General features: G+C 41.7%; 2 protein-coding genes across 2 annotated transcripts; both read right to left on the bottom strand.

The window, feature by feature from the left end:
• Positions 1 to 9,723: 9,723 nt before the first annotated feature.
• On the bottom strand, positions 9,724 to 11,810 carry LOC105989492 (taste receptor type 2 member 135). The gene is made up of 2 exons (XM_013021583.1): positions 11,760 to 11,810; positions 9,724 to 11,216 (listed from the first exon to the last, which is right to left on the bottom strand). Exons 1-2 carry the CDS (start codon positions 11,808 to 11,810, stop codon positions 10,470 to 10,472), a joined length of 798 nt encoding a protein of 265 aa, XP_012877037.1. The 3' UTR covers positions 9,724 to 10,469.
• A 4,621-nt stretch (positions 11,811 to 16,431) lies between these two features.
• LOC105989491 (taste receptor type 2 member 143) lies at positions 16,432 to 17,286 on the bottom strand. Its single transcript, XM_013021582.1, has one exon. It carries the CDS (start codon positions 17,284 to 17,286, stop codon positions 16,432 to 16,434), a length of 855 nt encoding a protein of 284 aa, XP_012877036.1.
• Positions 17,287 to 17,871: the final 585 nt, after the last annotated feature.

Below are 17,871 nucleotides of genomic sequence, written 5' to 3'. Positions count from 1 at the left end.
GGCTTGAACTCTGGGCCTGGGTGCTGTCTCTGAGCTCTTCAGCTGAAGGCCATCACCGTACCACTTGAGCCACAGCACCACTTCCAACTTCAGTAATTCTATTGAGCTACAATATCACCAGGAAATAAAAACTTTTCAGCCCCATTATGGTCTTAAGAGACCACCACCGCCATATACATGGTCCAATGCTGACCAACTCTCATTATGCCACACACAACTTGTATGCTCCACTATAGGATGGACTTAACGCTGACTCAAGTCATAGTTCCCCCAAGGATTCTGCCAGCTGAGCAGGGAGCCAGTAATCTCAAAAGGAACTTTCTAATGCCTTATTTTGTTCCCAAAGACAGGAATACATTTTTCTCTCATAAAATGACTATGGCTACCTACTTAGGAGGAGAAAAGTTTGAGGTGAGTCTATGGAAAAACAAATTCAAGAGACTCAATCTCAACCAATGGCTGAGTTTGGTGGTACAAATCTGCAATCCCAGTCATAATTATAGATCCAGATCACCCAGGCATAAAGCAAGACCTTTATGTTGAGAATAACCAATGCAAAAAGGGACTGTAGGCATGACTCAAGTAGCAGAGTGCTTCCTAGCAAGGGCAAGGCCTTCAGTTAAATCCCCAGTAACAGAGAGAGACAGACAGACAGACAGACAGACAGACACAGAGATTGAACTCTACTTCTAATGTAGAAAACACAATAATTTTATAACCTAAGAATAATTTCATATTCCTCAAAATAGAGAACAGATTGCACTTTGTTGATACTGTGTCCAAAATAGTTCTTTCAGTCACTTGTAAAACATGATCTAATTTACAGAAAGAGATACAGAGGTCTTCAAAAAGAACTGCCCCACCCCCACCCTGCTACAACCACTGGCTCCTGCTCCCTCAGCCTTGAGCTCCATCATTATCCCCAGGACAACTCTTATTTATAGTTTAAAACTGCATCTGTCAGCTCAGCTCACTAAAGTTCAAAACGCGTTCAGCCACTCACTGACTGGTAAAGCCCTTTTCAAAGCCTTCATCTGTCACCAAGGCCAGTCAGCCAGAACACTGGAAACAGATTCATTACAAGCCTGCGACGGAAGCAGACCCCACGGAAAACCAGCAGAAGCCGCAGCCCCGCGCACCTTCAGCTTCACAACGCTGATCTCTCTTCAAAGGCTCAGTTCTCCCCCACAGGTTGCTTCCATTCGAGGACTGTGACTCTTCTAACCTCTCTTTCCCCTAGTGAATCACAAGAATAGCCAGTGAGACTGGCCACGTGTATACAAGAATTCAAAAATTTAAAAAAACAGGGAGATGAAGAAATGTCAAAGCAAATAGACTGCTATGAAAAATGAATCTAAACACTACAGCATCCGGTATTTCAACAAACAATAAAATTTCAGCAAATATTTTAAGTAGATCATACTAGGTAGGCACCAGTAGCTCATGCCTGTGATCTTAGCTACTCAGGAGGCTGAGATCTGAGGATCCTGGTTTGAAACTAGCCCAAGAAGACGATCTGACTGAAAACCAGCAAAAATCCAAAAGTGTGGCCCAAGTGGTAGAATTCCAGGCTTAAGCAAAGAAAGCAAAACAAGAGAGCAATAGAGAGAGAGAGAGAAAGCATATATACATGCTTTATATATATGTATATGTTTTAGAGAGAGAGTTGAGGGGGAACATGCGAGACAATCTATATCTCTTTAACTTCCATTTTAGAATTTTTTGGACACTAGGATCACATATTAGTATTTGACTAATGGTTACCCTTCACTGTTTTCTGTCCAACTGGCTTATGTATGTTACAGACAAAATTTCTGGAATCATTACACCCTACTTTCACATGCCCAGTGCACTCAGCAGACCTCTGCACCTAGATTTTTGTCAAACTCTGGCTAAAATGTAAAAGAAATTGGGTGGCAATGAACCCTTTCTAACAAGTATAGACAATATGAGGATTGGGTGTTGTTTCTGTGCACCAGAAAAATATCACCCAAGTGTCAGCTGATGAGTCAACTTCTAGTAGCCATTCTTGCATGCACAGATTGACCTTTGCATTATTAAAAGAATGACTTTTGCATTATCGTCTCATTAATTGTAATAAAATCATTCATACATGACTTCAACACATAAACATTGAGTGCCAGCCATCTGTTAATAGGGAACAAGTCAAACACTGATTCTGTCCTACAGAGCTTGCATTATAGAGAAGAAAGCAAACAGCAAACGATATTAGTAAGAGTATATAGATAATGGTGACAACAGGAAGCAAAAACCAGGGCAGGGAATTCAGGAGGTGGGAGGCAGAGTTGCCATGACAACCCCAGGAAGAAGTTCAGGAACCAGCACGGCCAACATCTGGGAAGGACATTCCAGCCCCTGCAGTCACCCAGTGCAGAGCCCCTGAGACTCAGCACGCCTGACATGTGGAAAGACCATCCATGAAGCTGAAGTAGTGAGAGAAGTGTGAGCGAGACCAGAGCAGCCCATGGTGAGATGGAGAAGAGGGGGTGGGCAGCGCGGAGAAGGTGTCTTCATTCATTCCAGCAGACATGAGCTTTCATTCTAAAATGAAAAGCAAATGGGGAACTATGAGATGTGACAGGATAAATGAGGTTTGTATTTTGAACTACTGCCTGCTTTGTTGAAAATACAATCAAGGCAAAGGAACTTACAAAGCTGTAAAAACCAGTTCAGGAACCATTGTAGCAATCCAATAGGTAGAACAGTGGCTTGCACCAGATTGGCAAGTTGGAGGTAGTAATAAACGAGAGAGTTACAGATTTACCTTGGGCGGTTGCATTCACAGCTCTAACTATGAGCAGAACTTAATCCCTTGTGTCCAGAACAGCTTGCTACCTATAAGGCCACAACACACAAATAGGTTGTCCATGAATGGTTTTGGCTCTCCAGTTAAATGGAATCCCAGTCACTGATTGATTTGGAAGTGCAGTGTAAAAAGTTTTGTCCAGAGAAACAGAAAGATGAAATTGTCAAATACTGAAACAAAACAAATAACAGTAAGCAAAGCATGCTGGGATCAGGGTCAGATCCCTTCTGGATGGGGCACATTTGAAATAGCCATGAAATACGGAAGACGTGTAAGACCAGAGAGATTTGTGTTGAATTCAGATCAGTTAAGTCTTGTTCGTTTGAGACTTGAAAGCCTAGGACACAGATTTTTGTGCCAGTGATGGGAGGGGGGTTGCTTTCACATGAAAACTGTAGGGAAAAAAAGAGATTGAGAAACGTGACTATAACATTGATATTTGGAAAGAGGCTCAGTTTTCTAGGTATGGAGAGAGTTTATTATTTGTAAATAACTGCTAAGTTATTTGCTCAGACTTTTCTTCTGCTTGGCAAAAATCAAGCCTTTTGCTCTGAGTGTCTTTGCCTGCACACATACTTTATTTTTCTATAATTTAGAGGCCATAATTTATACACAGTTGCTATGCTACTTGGCACACAAGTATTCATATTAATTCTATCTTATTTTTCCTTTCTTGTTATTTTGCTTGCTAGCTTTGGGCATTTTCTTCCTTTGTCCACATTTACCTGGAATTTTTCATTCTTTCATGATCAAAGTTTCTGTAACATTTTATTTATGGCTCACATAAATATATACCGGTATATGTTTTGTCTGAAGACAATTCCTTTTGAGGTATGATGTCTACTTTTATTTAATTGAAATCTTAAGGGTTTTTTTTTGGGGGGGGGGGTCTGGTCGTGGCCTGAACTCGGCTGGGCACTGTCCCTGAGCTCTCCAGCTCAAGGCTAGTGCTCTACCACTTGAGCCACAGTGCCACTTCCGGCTTTTTTTCTTTTTGCTTATGTGGTACTGAGGAATTGAACCCAGGGCCTCAGGCATGCAAGGCAAGCGCTCTACCACTGAGCTACCTTCCCACCCCTGAAATCTTAAGGTTTTTAGTGTTAACACTGACACATTATTTTGTTCTGTTTTTTAAAGTTGATGAGATTTTTTTAGCATTTTATGATGTTGTGTATCTCTTCATTTTGTTTGGGTTTCTATTAATTATAAAGAAATATATATTCTTCATCTAGTGCCTACTTTTATCATTATGATTTGCATAATCCTTTTAGCCCTCCATTTCTCTAAACACAGATTACCACAACCAGCAAGCTATGATGAAAAATCATTACTGACCAGTAATAGCCTGCAGTTTCCAGTGTGTTAAGACTCTGCCATTCTCAAGTATGTTCACTCAGTTGAAGTGACTATGGGAGGAGAGAGCCACGTGACCAAGAAACAAAGGAGGCATCAGTCCACAGCCCTTCAGGAGCCTGGCCCAACAACCCCTGTAGGAGCCAGCTGGGAGGTAGATCCTCTCCAAGGGAGCCTGGAGATGACTACAGCTGTGTAAGAAACCCAGAGGCAGAGATGAGGCCCAGACATGCCTGAATTCAGGAGCTACAGGAAGTGATTTAGTGGGTGTCTTCCCCCACTTAGTAGGTGGTTTGTGTTCATTTGTTATGCTGGCACCTACCCAATGCGTTCAGACCTAAGAGATGTTGCACTTCTAGATGCTTCCTTTCTGCAAAAGATGCATTTCTGTTAGGATTTTCTTAGTTTAATCTCTGTGGTGCTTTCTTGCTTTTCTTCATACTTTTTGTTTTCCACTTTCTTTCTTGACTCCTCCATTGCATCTGAATTGGAATTTGCGAGTTATCTCTCTTAGCTTCTCCAGAAATAAAGCTTCCAGAATTTCCTTCAACTTTCTTGTTCTTATGTGATATCCAAAGAAAGAAGGGGAAAACTACTGATTTTGTGGCTCTTGTACAGCAGAAAACTTATTACTGTTTTAATTTCCACTTCTCCCATTAAAGTGAGGATCAGTTTCTTTTTGCATGTTTGCTTTCTATATTTTCTTCATGTGAATTATCTATTTTTGTCACTTAACCACCATTTATGATTTTGCTTATGTTTTTCATTGGTTTATAAAATACTTTGTCTATTAGAAATATCAGCTGTTAACTTTTAAAGATAGTCTTACATATATTTCAAGAGACTGCTATTTGTCCTTTCAAATTAAAAGAGGATTTCTATGATCCTAATATTTACAATGCCCTTTCATTTAAAAGGAAAAAGAAACCTCTTTATGAGGTTAAATTTACCAATATTTTCATTGATATATATTACTATTCTTAAACTTAAGAAAGCAGAAGAAAACAGTTTCTCTGTTTGTGAGAACTGAAGAGAATGTACATATACAATGACATCCAAACAGTAAATAAAGGATAAAAATAAATGTGTTTTTAAAAATAAAAACAAGGCTTTAATAAATTAAATATCATTTAGATTAAAGATCATCTATTTGGAACTTACAAGACAATATTGGCTTTAACTTCCATTTTGTTTTTCCGTTTGGAGTGCCAGCATGCTAAAGCACTGTTAAGTCCATCTCTTTCCCAGTGATTTAAGATGTTTTACTTATCATATATAATTTCTCAAGTATCTTTTGTCTGGATTCTCTGCTGATTTACTTACCTATTGATTTCCTTTATTGCATTCAATTATTGCTATTCCATATTATTATATTCTACATCAATGCCACAGTATTTTTACTTTCTTTTGACTTTTGTGGTTTTGTTTTGTTAGTAATGGAGATTGAACACAGAGCCTTATGTATGCAAGGCAAGCTCTCTACTTTGCGCTATAGCCCACACTATATAAAATTTTACTATAGTAAATGTTTTCAGTTCTTCCATTGACTAGCCATGACCTCGATAAACCCATCTAAGTCTCAATTTCAACTTTGCAGCAAATTAAGCTTACATAAAACATGTAAGTAAAGCCAGGCACCGGTGGCATGCACTTCAGGGAGTTGAGATCTGAGGATCAAGGTTTGAACACAGCCTAAGCAGGAAAGTCTATGAGACCGTTACCGCCAATTAACTACCAAAAAAGCCAGAATTGGTGCTGTGGCTCAAGTGGTAGAGTGCTAGTCTTGAGTATAAAAGCTTAGGGAGTGCCCAGGCCCTGAGTTCAAGATCCAGGATCAGCCCACCCCCCCAAAAAAGCTAATATTCTACCCACATGCCTCACACAAATTACTATTATTAACATCAATATCATATATGCAAAAATTGGACTCTGGCTAAAAATCATAATGAGCTACTAGATATGTTTTTTAATACAGCAGACTTGTTTCTCTTTTTTAATTTCTTATGTGTTCAAGCTCCGAGGAAAATGGACCAGTGGAGAGGTTAAGGATGGTGGGTTGTACATTTGTTTCTTTGTTTTCACTAATTATATAAAGCCTGAAAGGAATGAAGAATAGGATATGTAGGGCACTTTGGAAATAGAGATTGGGTCAGTAACAAAGAGGAGAATTGGCACCTCACACAGATTCTGATATGAAGGACCTATTATGAATAGCCTTCCATTACTGTTGCTTAGCAACGAGCAAATATATAAGAAAGAAAGAAGCCAAAGACACAATATTGAACACCCATTCTCCTACCCACATTTATTATTTCCCCATTGTACATGAACCGAACAGAAAATTGAATAGATGTTTGAATTCCCAAAAGTAAGCCATCCCTACAAGCAAAGGGATTACAGCTTGAGCATAGCCTTAAAACTATAGTACGTAACCTAGAGATAAATGTGCAGCAAAAAGATGCGTCTTCACAGCTGGTTCTCAGGCTCAGCAGAGCCATTTTCCTTAATATAGCAATATATGTATTTGCTGCAGAAGATGGATGGAAGAACATGAGTCAGTCCATGCCTTTGAGAAGTTTATCATCTCCTCGGCAGGAGTCAGTATGCAGATAACAGGTCACACAAAGGAATATCAACTTCCAAGTCCTCTAAGAAGAGGACCACCAAAACTTATGGAGTATTCAAAAAGCTTCACTGAAGAGGTACCTTGTGAACTAATGTTTACCATTTAAATACAAGAAAAAGTCAAATTGTAACAGGTACATCTGAGAATAAAAGAACACATTTCATGATGTCAGAAAGAAAGCTCCAGGTGTGCAAATCATAGTAGTAACCCAAATCCATGAATACATAGGATTCTTCTAGAATAGAGGTGTGACAAGGTTTTATAAAGATCCTTGAAAGGATCCTGTGTTTCATTTAATACACACAAAGTGATTAGGGTGCAGTGGAAATAATGTTTCACCTCCAGTACCTTAACTGGTAGTGGTAACTGTCTCAATCCATTTTGCATTACCAGAACAAAATACCTGAGGTCGGATATTTTTTATGCTTGATGTTTTATTGATTGTGTTGAGGTTCAGAGACATTTTAGTTGACACCTGAGTCTAACACATGCACTGAACATCTAAAAAGCCAGGTACTTTGTGATTTCTCTTTGAAAGGATTTCTAGTGAATTTCCAGCTTCAAATTTGGAGGCAAAATTCCCCTCAGAAGATGTCATTTACCAAAGATCCTCAACTGTTGATGAGCTGTTACTTAAGTCCCACCAATTCACAATTTTATGTCACATATACTACAGACTCAAATTTCCAATCTTTCACAGCATAAGTATTGGGAAAACAGAACTATCAGGATCTAACATCTTACAAAGTCCAAAGAATTTGGGCAGAGCAATGATCAGAATGAGTAGTTTGCCTTGAAGAATCAATTCTACTAAAAATAACATAGGACTATAACTAAACTAAAAAAGTAATATATACACAATTGTGATTCCAAATTTTTATTTAGTATGCTGTGGATATAAAACTACAGGATATAAAACTAGCCCTTTACCTGTGGAATGGTAAGCTGATGCCCGAAAGATCCACAGCCTCCTGAAATTTATCATCTCAGTCACTTCTGGTTGAACCAAAAACTAAGCAACTAGAGAATGATTTCACCCTTTAAAAAATCATTTGCGCTTGTTTAAAAATAAATAAATAATAATAATAAAAAACAGTGGTTCAGTGGTAGAGTGCTTGCGTTGTATGCATGAGGCCCTGAGTTCAATTCCTCAGCACCACATATGCAGAAAAATCCAGAAGTGGCGCTGTGGCTCAAGTGGTAGAGTGCTAGCCTTGAGTGCAAAGAGACTCAAGGATAGCACTCAGTCACTGAGTTCAAGCCCCACAATTGATAAAAACAAAAAGAAAAACAAAACAAAACCTTACTCTGGATCATGCCAGAAAGGAGACAAGAACAAGTAATGAGACACAGTGCATGATCATCACAATCATACCTAGCTTCTCTCCTGTGCTGCAGCAGAGGCCTGGCCTCTGGATTCTCTATGTCCAACAGGAAAATCTCCCCTTTCTCTGTTAACTACTTCAGCCTCTCCCTTTGATCCCTGTTCCCTGTCATTTGCGCATCTTTGTCCAAATATCTATCCTTTTCCAATGCCTTTTTGGCTTTGTTTCCAATTTTTCAGGCGACAGCATGGCTGATGGCCTCGGTAGTCTCTGCTCCTCTTCTCTCACCCGTCGGTCTGAGCCAGCCTTGAGCCAGCTCAAGCACAGCCCTGCTGCTTTCCCCCCACAAGAGCCTGTCAAAGTTGCACTATGAGACTGCTGCTGCTTCCCCTACCACAGGCCAGAAAACAAGGTTAACTTGGCTCATGAATCTGATAGATGGAAAGTTCAAGCAACACAGCATTGCTGTCAGATGAGGGAGTCTAGATAAATTGAAATATCGTGGAGAAGCATGGAAGGTAACAGTCACGTGGTGAACCAACCATGCCCCTTGACGTGCCTCCCTTTATTACTATGTGCCCTTTTGAGAACGAACCTGATCCCTTCCAAGGTTGATTGATGTCTGCAGGTTCTATTCATCTTCACTTAGGCTCCACTCTTCAAAGATCCACCGCCTCTCAACATCTTATCCTGGGAACCAAGCTTCCTGCACACACACCTTCAGGGAATACATCCAAGTCTCTCTGGTCATTTTGTTTGGGATGGAAGACAAGCTGTCACCGAGCAAGCAATGAAGAATAAACCCGTAACAATGCACGTGAGAGAGAAAAGTCTTCCAGTCTGGTAAAACCACCATAAGAATGGGAAGAAGTGAACTGATCATGGAGATGTTGCAGAGGAGAAAATTAGAGGCGGGTACTGATTAGTAATCAGGGCTCAGCAGAGGGTAAATAGTGAAAATTAACACTGAAGCCAAATTTACCCACATACATTATAGAAAAATAGATGCAATTAAACAATGAAGGGAGGAAGGAAGCAGAGGAAGAGGAAATCTGTTGTAAAATTTCTAGGTTCACATTCTTTTAATGATATTTACATTCTTTTAAACATTTTAATTAAAATGTTTACTAAGATCAGGTAGAATATTATTTTTAAATCTAGTATTTTAAGACATTATTTTCAACCAGATATGATGATGTTCACTTATAAATGTAGCACTCAGGAGACTGAGGCAGGAGGACTGTGCGTTGGAGGCCAGCCTGGGGGACAAAATGAGACTGTTGAAAGACAGAAAGAAAAAGGGAAGGAGGGAAGGAAGAAAAGAGAGAGAGAAGAGGGAGGGAGGAAAAGAGGGAGGGAAGGGAAGGGAAGGGAAGGGAAGGGAAAGGGAAGGAAAGAAAAAAGGAAAGGAAAGGAAAGGAGGGAGGGAAGGAAAGGAGGGAGGGAATGGAATTGAAGGAGGAGAGGATGGAGTGAGGTGACTGTTTAGAGATCATTTGAAAAGAGCTGTGAAAAGCAATCTTTGTGCTTTCTTCACCAAACTGGGAATCTTTTTATTCTTAGGTCTTTATTATTCTTCCTTAGACATAGATATACTAACTTGTCCATATAAAAAAAAATTCGGTTGGTCTAAGTACCAACAGGAAAGAAGTTCTATCTGGATCCATATACCTCAACATTTATAGAACAGACCCACACACCAGGTTGATGGAGCAAATATCAATAATATATGAATTCTAAACTTCCTAAGTTCTCAGAGAGATCTCTCAAGGCTTTCTGAGGATACACACATCCAAGACAATCCAGTCCATTGCACACATGCACAATGCCAAGATGCTCTCTGTAGAGACTTCAGACCCCAGGAACTCATTATAACCACGGTAGGAAATAGACAACCACAGAAGATGACTGAAACACTGTAGAATGATGACAGGGGATGGGCAGCTCACAGGGTGCAGCCAAAGGGAACAGGAAAGTAGAAAAAAAAATCTTCTCCAGTCCAAGTCAATATATAAAATATTATGATATACACATGCTATGTCAGAATGCTTGCATCTGGTTCCCAGAAGGATAATTTTAAACACCATGCGCTCCATCCCAGAGGAAGTAAAAGTTGTGTCATCTTTGACATCAAGTCCCATCAGGACTTGTAGAGCAAAGATATACCATCCTGGATTTGGGGACTTTGCCTCTCACTTGGAATCCTATCATATTGAGGTCATTCTTCTGTCACAAAATTTAGCAAAGAGGAAGAAATCACTCAATGTGGCAAGAAAAGAAGCTCTGTTCTGTTGCACCCAGGTCTTGTTGTCTCATGACTTGGAGGATCAACTATAACTCAGGGTGAGCCACACCTCAAAGAACAACCCCTCTCTAGTATTTCTCTCAGGCTGGGGTTGATGAAAAGCAGAATTGTAGTGTGAATTCCTGTGCACAGATGAATCACTGCCTGCCACACCCAGTACCAAAGTTTCTGAGGTGAAAAACTATTGGCAGAACTAAGCACCAGGGACAGAAAGCAAGAGGTGAAAAGGACTACGAAAGAGAAGAGAGCGAGGAGAGATCTGGTAGGGGCCTGAATCTGAGAATCTTGAAATCCTGGGGTGTTCAGCAGGCTCTTCTTCATGTGTCTTCCCAGAGATGTGAGGACCAAAACCATGAATAGCAAAAACAGAGCAGAAGGGATTGTCCACATAATCAGGTTTAGAGAGAAGAAGTAGAATTTCTCAAATGAGTTTCGTGGGATATACTCAGTGGCATTTCCAAATTGCCAGTCACTCCTTACATAGTCCTGGTATATTATCTGGTTGCCTATGAAGCATAGGATACTGTTCAAGCCAGAGAACCCCACAGCACCAACCTGCATCCATGGTATCCAGGCAGGCACTTTGTACTTTAGCCAGAGGAAGACAGGGTGGGTTAAGTTTGCAATTTTCATGCAGTAGAATAAACCAAGCCAGGTGCAAAACCATATGGTGGCCGCATTCAGGAAATCCCACAAGAAGTTTGTGAGTTGTGTGATGGGGTCATAAGAGAAGACTGTTAAATGCTGGAAAGTATAAATACTCTTACCTATGACCACCCACTGCAGACAGAAGCGAGAGAGTGCCAGGCTAGCGAGTAATTTATAAAAAGGTGACAAGGTTCTCCGAAGCCACCACTTCGTGCCTAAGACTGCAATGATAAAGCCATTGCCTATCGCTCCCAGCAGACACAAAAGCAGCAAAATAATAACCAAGACGATGACCTTCTTGTCAGTTTCCTGACATCCTGATGCTGTGTGAGCTCCACTCATTTCTCCTACATCCCAGGGTTTCAAAGGCTGTTTCTGTCGGGTTAGAGTAGGTCTCTCCCTTGCTGCTCCAAGTGTAGATGTTAGACCGGACTCGAGGACACAGGTGATGTGAGGGAGCAAGAAAGAGTCCATCTCTTCTGAATAGATGCAAATACCGTCAAGGTTGAATTTCCAAAGCCCCCTCCCTGACTGTCCATGAATTTGCTTGCCCTTCTGCCTATTCCCTGCCCATTGTCCACCTTTCTGAGGATAAGGTATCCACATTGCACTCGGTGTCCCGTACATAGGCAGGCTCGCTTGTCTAAACTGACACCTAAGACACTGCCCGCACACCTGGCGCAGCTGGGCGATGAAGCCCACTTCCTGCTGAGACTCAGACCTCATGTCCCAGGGATGTGGGGAGGGCTGGTTGATATGTTCCAAGCATCATTCTAAGTGCTTTCTTAGTAGTTCATTCTCACAATGACTCTATAAAGTGGGTACTAGGAAAAAAATACCCCCTTGTCAGAGACTGAGAGAAACCAGAGCAAACCTTTCTTTCTTTATTTTTTTGAGATACTACTACTTTAGGCCCAGCATCAGAAAGTAGAACACAGAAAACAATCTCATACAAGGAAAGAAGCAAATTCTTTTTAAAGTATCACAGTCTTTTTTTTTAATGGCATCTCACAGAGGAACTCCCACCAAGGAAATCAATGGGATACAGAAGCAAGAGCCCTGGCCTTGGAATCAAGCCAGGATCCAGCCCAAAGCCCACTCGCTGTGAGCTCTTGCATGTAACAGGCCCTCTGTGCTTTATCGTATCTTAGCTGGTAAATCTGAAAAGCAAATGTTAATGGGACTGACTTACAATCTCAATATTTAGATCACAAACAGACATTAAAGATAGATTCACAGATGAAAGACCCCAAACTATAATTAACACTCCTGCTTAAAATCATAGAAGAAGACTGAGAAGCACTCTGGTTCCCCCCAGGTAGCAATATAACTTATATCCCCATCTTCTTCATCCTTAGCAGAAGTCAGAAAACTGGAGTTTGGTTCTCATTGCAGCTGCTAACTATGGATTGACAGTGTCGTCATTTCATGCCTTTAAACCTCGCTTCTTTCATCTACTAAGAACATATCACAAAAATAAATGTGATCCTACAATGATAACAGAACAGATCCCTTCATATACAGAAGTAATTGCAATTGCATTGGTGATTTATGTCCGTGAGTATCTGCTATCTATTCTGTAGCACTGCAAGTCATCCACAGAGTCTTCTGGAGATCATCACAGAGCTATACTAACCAGAGGACAGTGCAGTAAGCATCAGATGAGCTTAAGAGAGGCCAAGAACAAAGGTGAGCAATCGACACACAAATGAGCGTGCACAGATCAGTGTGACACAAGGAAATGAGCAAGCAGAAATTGACTGAAGGCTCTGTCATGAGAATGACAGAGTTTCTAATGGGGCACCCACCTCCCAGCCAGCACCATAATCCCACCACTTCCATGCATACAAACCCCTCAAAGAGAATAGAATGCAGAATACTTAGCACCTCTTAGTGAACACTGTGTCTGAGTACTAGAAAAAAAGGTGAACAAGAAGCCGGGCGCTGGTGGCTCACGCCTGTAATCCTAGCTACTCAGGAGGCTGAGATCTGAGGATCGCGGTTCAAAGCCAGCCCGGGCAGGAGAGACCGTGAGACTCCTATCTCCAATAAACCACCAGAAAACCGGAAGTGGCGCTGTAGCTCAAGTGGTAGAGCGCTCGCCTTGAGCTGAAGAGCTGAGGGACAGCTCCCAGGCCCAGAGTTCAAGCCCCACGACCGACAAAAAAAAAAAAAGGTGAACAAGGTAGCAATGCACCTGAAATCTACCCTTTTGTGAAAATGTCTAGGATACAGAGTTTCCATCTCTCCTCTTCCTTACCCTGGCTCCTACAAAGGACTCTTGGCTGTTTTCTCCTGGACATTTCAGATGTAAAGCAATCTAGAGACATGGAGGTCTAGAGTTAGACCAGCTACAAACATCATCACAGGGAAAACACATACCTTCCCATCTGGTTCCAATACTTTCAAGGACTTGTAAGGTGAGAAAAATGTACAATTAACCCTCAGTTCATTGAAGGACCATCTTTGGGCATGTTCTATGCCGTAATAACCTAGGAGTTACAATATCTGCCCTCAAAGTGCTTTCATGCACTAATCATAAGCCACAGGCATTTACAGACACAGATTTTTGTGCAGATTAAGTTAATCCAAAAGGATGATTCATCATTTGTGTCTTAATACATAATGTGTTTTGTGTTTTTTTTTAATATTGTGTGCTTTTTGTCTATGGCACCTTGAGTTCTCAGATTTATCTTCCTAGGAAGAATCCGAGTCTTAAAACTTGGCATTTTTCATAGTCTTATAAATGTAATTATGGGAGTGATTGGATAGGAATCTAAAATATATATATATATATATATATATATATATATATATATATATATATAGGGTCCAGTCGTGGGGCCTGAACTCTGGGCCTGGGTGCTGTCCCTCAGCTCTTCAGCTCAAGGCTAGCGCTCCACCACTTGAGCCACAGCACCACTTCCGGCTTTTTTCTTTTTGCTTGTGTGGTGCTGAGGAATCGAACCCAGGGCCTCAGGCATGCAAGGCAAGCGCTCTACCACTGAGCCACCTTCCCAGCCCTCTAAAATATTTTATATATATGTATATATTATGTGTCAATACTATTCTCATCCCAAGAATTCTTGTAATAATTCACCAGCATCATCATCATCATCATTATCATCATGCTAAATAAGTGCTGTCTTGTATATTGAAAGAAGACAAAACCCCCAATAAACACAATGAAATGTGACTATGTCAAGAATGATTAGGTACATTGGGGTTCCATAAAGGATTCACATGAGGACATGGTGGTAGATCAGCTCAAAGGTAAGTGGAGAGACCACCAGAGGCCTCAAATGGTATGGATGAGATGGTAGGTTTTATCGTTAGTCAAGACAAAACCATCAAGTTTTGGACACTCAGGCATTAGAATGTAGTAAAAAGAAATTGAGAACACCAGGGCACTGAGAACTTCCGAGAAAAGCGCACTAAACATGTCATGACTCAAGGCCCGCTGTGAGAACGTGGCAGAATGTGAGCGTGTCATCACCAGACCGTCTAAAGACCTTTAGTAACTGCTGCAGTGCTGTGTGATGGAAAAGGCCTTCCACGCGCTCACAACTGAGTCACAAGGCTGGAGCGAACAGAGACCGCAGCAAGCTCTGCCTTTGCTGCCTCCACACACCTCTGGCTTGAGCCTCCATTCCTCACGGTCCTCCCCATTAGAAAGTTATCAGTCACTATGAAGTGGTGAGCAAAAACACTTCGTGATCAATGATGAGGATTAATGTGTAACATTAGCTGTGTAACTGTGACATCACAGTTAGACCCAAAGTGTCTATTAAATGAATTTAGCAAGTGGCCACAGTACGTTTCCTGCAGGTCTCTCTACCCAGCCTCACTTTCTCTGTGTTCTTAAGACTCTTCTCTTTTAAAGTCTTAATTATCATCTGGCTAGGAGACAACTTATTGGCCTGTTATCTTACGTTAGTTTCCTCCCTCTCTCTCTCCCTTTCTCTCTCCCTCCCTCTGTCTCTTCTTGATAAAGCTCAGACTCTGGTCAACCTTAATAATAACATGGTAAGTACTCAGTTTCTGAGGATCATTGGATGATTTACCAAAAATGTAATTATTCATTTAAAATTCTGTAACCTCTGTTCTACCTTGTTATTATTTACTCTTACTTTGAGTACCTTAAACATATGAATCTCTCCTAAACACATTGAATCTTCTCCTCAGTATCTTCTACTGTGCTGGTCTCCATACTTTCTTATAGTGGACTTCAGGTTAAAGCACTAATCCCAGATAATGGTGTTTGGGACTTAGCAAGATGGGATTAGTTCCCTTAGAAGAAACAAATATCTCTTTCTCTCTCTGGCATATGAGAACACAGCAAGATGTCTGCCTGAAACTCAGAAAAGGGCCTCAGAAGAACCTAAACATGCTGGTACCTTGAGTTCCAAGCCCTACCACTGTGAAGATGAAATAAACAACTCACACAGTCTATGTTACCCTGTTTCAGAAACCAATATGCAAATTTATTCATAATGATACTACTCCACTAGTACATTGTTTGTGTGTGTATACAAATATATCACAAAATACAGACAAAACTACTTTTCTAATGAATTACTTTGCTAATACATTGTCTATATCATAAAATATACACAAAAAATAGGAATGTGAAGGAGAGGATAAAACCAAATTAAAATTGCCACACTTTTCTTCCTACTCCCAGCATACCAGGAATAGTGGATTATCGAAACGAAGAACAGTCAGCTGGGTACTGGTGGCTCACTCCCGTCATCCTAGCTTCTCAGGAATCTGAGACCTGAGCGTTGTGGTTCAAAGCCAGCCCAAGCAGAACAATCCATGAGACTCCTTTCTCCATTTAACTACCAAAACCCTGGAAATGGCACTGTGGCTCAAAGTGGTAGAGCACTAGCCTTGAGCACAAAAGCTCAAGGACAGTGCACAAGGTGGGTGCTGCTGCTGAGTGATTTATTTCACCAAACACAACTTCAGTTTTCCCACGGAGATGACTGACCATAGTAACAGAACTTCAGGAGTGCAGACGAGTTGGTGCTTGAAGAATATTGTTCGGGTTCCTAGCACAGCTTGACTATTAAGGAAATGAGATTATATAAACTAAGGCTAAGGCAATTTGGGGCTCCAATCAAAGACTAGTCGCAGTGGAGGGGATGGAAAAAGAATTTGTGGGGCATGGAAGGAATTGCAAAGAAAGAGGGAAACGAAAGGAGAGAGTACCCAAACCTCCAACATTCTTGCTGTCTATCAGATCAGCCATCAGTGTGCTGGCGATCATTATATCTTCACACGGTGGCCACCCGTTGTGTTGTCTGGGGCCCTCAGAGCCTTGTGAGCTGCCACTACAACCATCCTAACACTTCAGTTTGAGGGCCTTTCTCAGCTTAGGGCTGCTTACTACCAGGATGAGGGAGTGCAGGGAGATGCCGGAGTAGATGATCACTTCCTTGGCCCAGTACCAGTGACTCTGGGAGGATATGTTCTCCATAGCAAAACTGATCAAGGCCAGGAAATACAATGTATTGAAGAGAAGGAAGAAGGCCAGTGTCTTCAGAGCTGCCCTGTGAACCTGGAGGCTGGGATTGCCACGCCCCAACCTGTGGCCCCTCATGTGCCCCACATGCCGGTACAGGGAGAACACGAGCAGAAGGGTGGACAGCAGGAACAGCAGAAAAGGAAGGAGCCACATAAACACTCCGTGCGTGAGATAATAATACCAGAAGTCCAGTGACTTAAAAGTAGTGCAGTTTCCCCCGGATAACTGAGCCGCCATTACATTCCCAGTGACTGTTTGGATGGCTGAGATACTACTGAGGATCAGAGAACCCAACACTAGCCGGGGCACTAGTCGAGAAATCCTCCACTTCAGCCGCAGAAAGATGGGGTGGGAGAAGGAGGAGATCTTCACACAGTAGAAGAGGGCAAGCCAGGCGGTCAGCCATAAAAGGAAAGTGTTGATGAAGTCCCACAAGGCGCCAACCAAGTTTGCTTGGTAACAAAAACCAGAGAAGGCCAACAAGTCGCTCAGCATGGCTGCTCCATGCAGAAAGAAGCGAGACAAGGCAAGACAGGCCACAATCCTGTCGGCTACCAGCGGGGTCGAGCTCACCCACTCCCTGACCAGCACGATGGTCAAGAAGCCATTCTGCAGCATCGCAACCAGTGACTCCAGACAAAAGATGACCTTGAAGATCACTGTGGAGGGCATATTCTCCAGGGTGGATCTGCTCCAACTGGCTTCTCCAACAAAGCGCTGCAAAGACATTCACAGAAAACCACCCTGTATCTATCGATCAGAGATTCTGAAATCCCCCGTCCGGGCTATAACCATAAAGCCTTGCCATCAGCAAAGCCCCAGGCCTCTGGGATTTGAAATGAGGATAACTGAGATCTTTCTCGACATGCAAAGCATCCTCAGCTCAATGACACCTGTCTCTATTTGTGTACCCCACATTTGCCTATTTTTCATCATGGCCAGGTGCAGAGAAATGTTAACAGGGTACAGGCTCCAAGGGTATCTGAAAATAGCATCTTGCACATTGTTTGTTTCTTCTCTTTCTTTGGTTTTGGTACGGAGCTTGAACTCTGGGCATGCACGCTGTCCATGAGCTTTTGTTGCTCTATCACTTGAGCCCCAGCTCCACTTCCAGCTTTTAATTGGAGATAAGAGTCTTATGGAGTTTCCTAGCCCAGCTGGTTTCTAACTGCAATCCTCAGCTCTCAGCCTTCTTTTAAGTAGCTAAGATTACAGGCTTAAACCACCAGCACCCAGCTTGTTTGTTAATTATGTTCT

The sequence above is a fragment of the Dipodomys ordii genome, unplaced genomic scaffold (genome assembly GCF_000151885.1).
Source record: "Dipodomys ordii isolate 6190 unplaced genomic scaffold, Dord_2.0 Scaffold56, whole genome shotgun sequence".
Taxonomy (NCBI): Eukaryota; Metazoa; Chordata; class Mammalia; order Rodentia; family Heteromyidae; genus Dipodomys; species Dipodomys ordii.
Note: the sequence above shows the minus strand (reverse complement) of the source record. Positions and strands in the feature narration are given on the sequence as shown.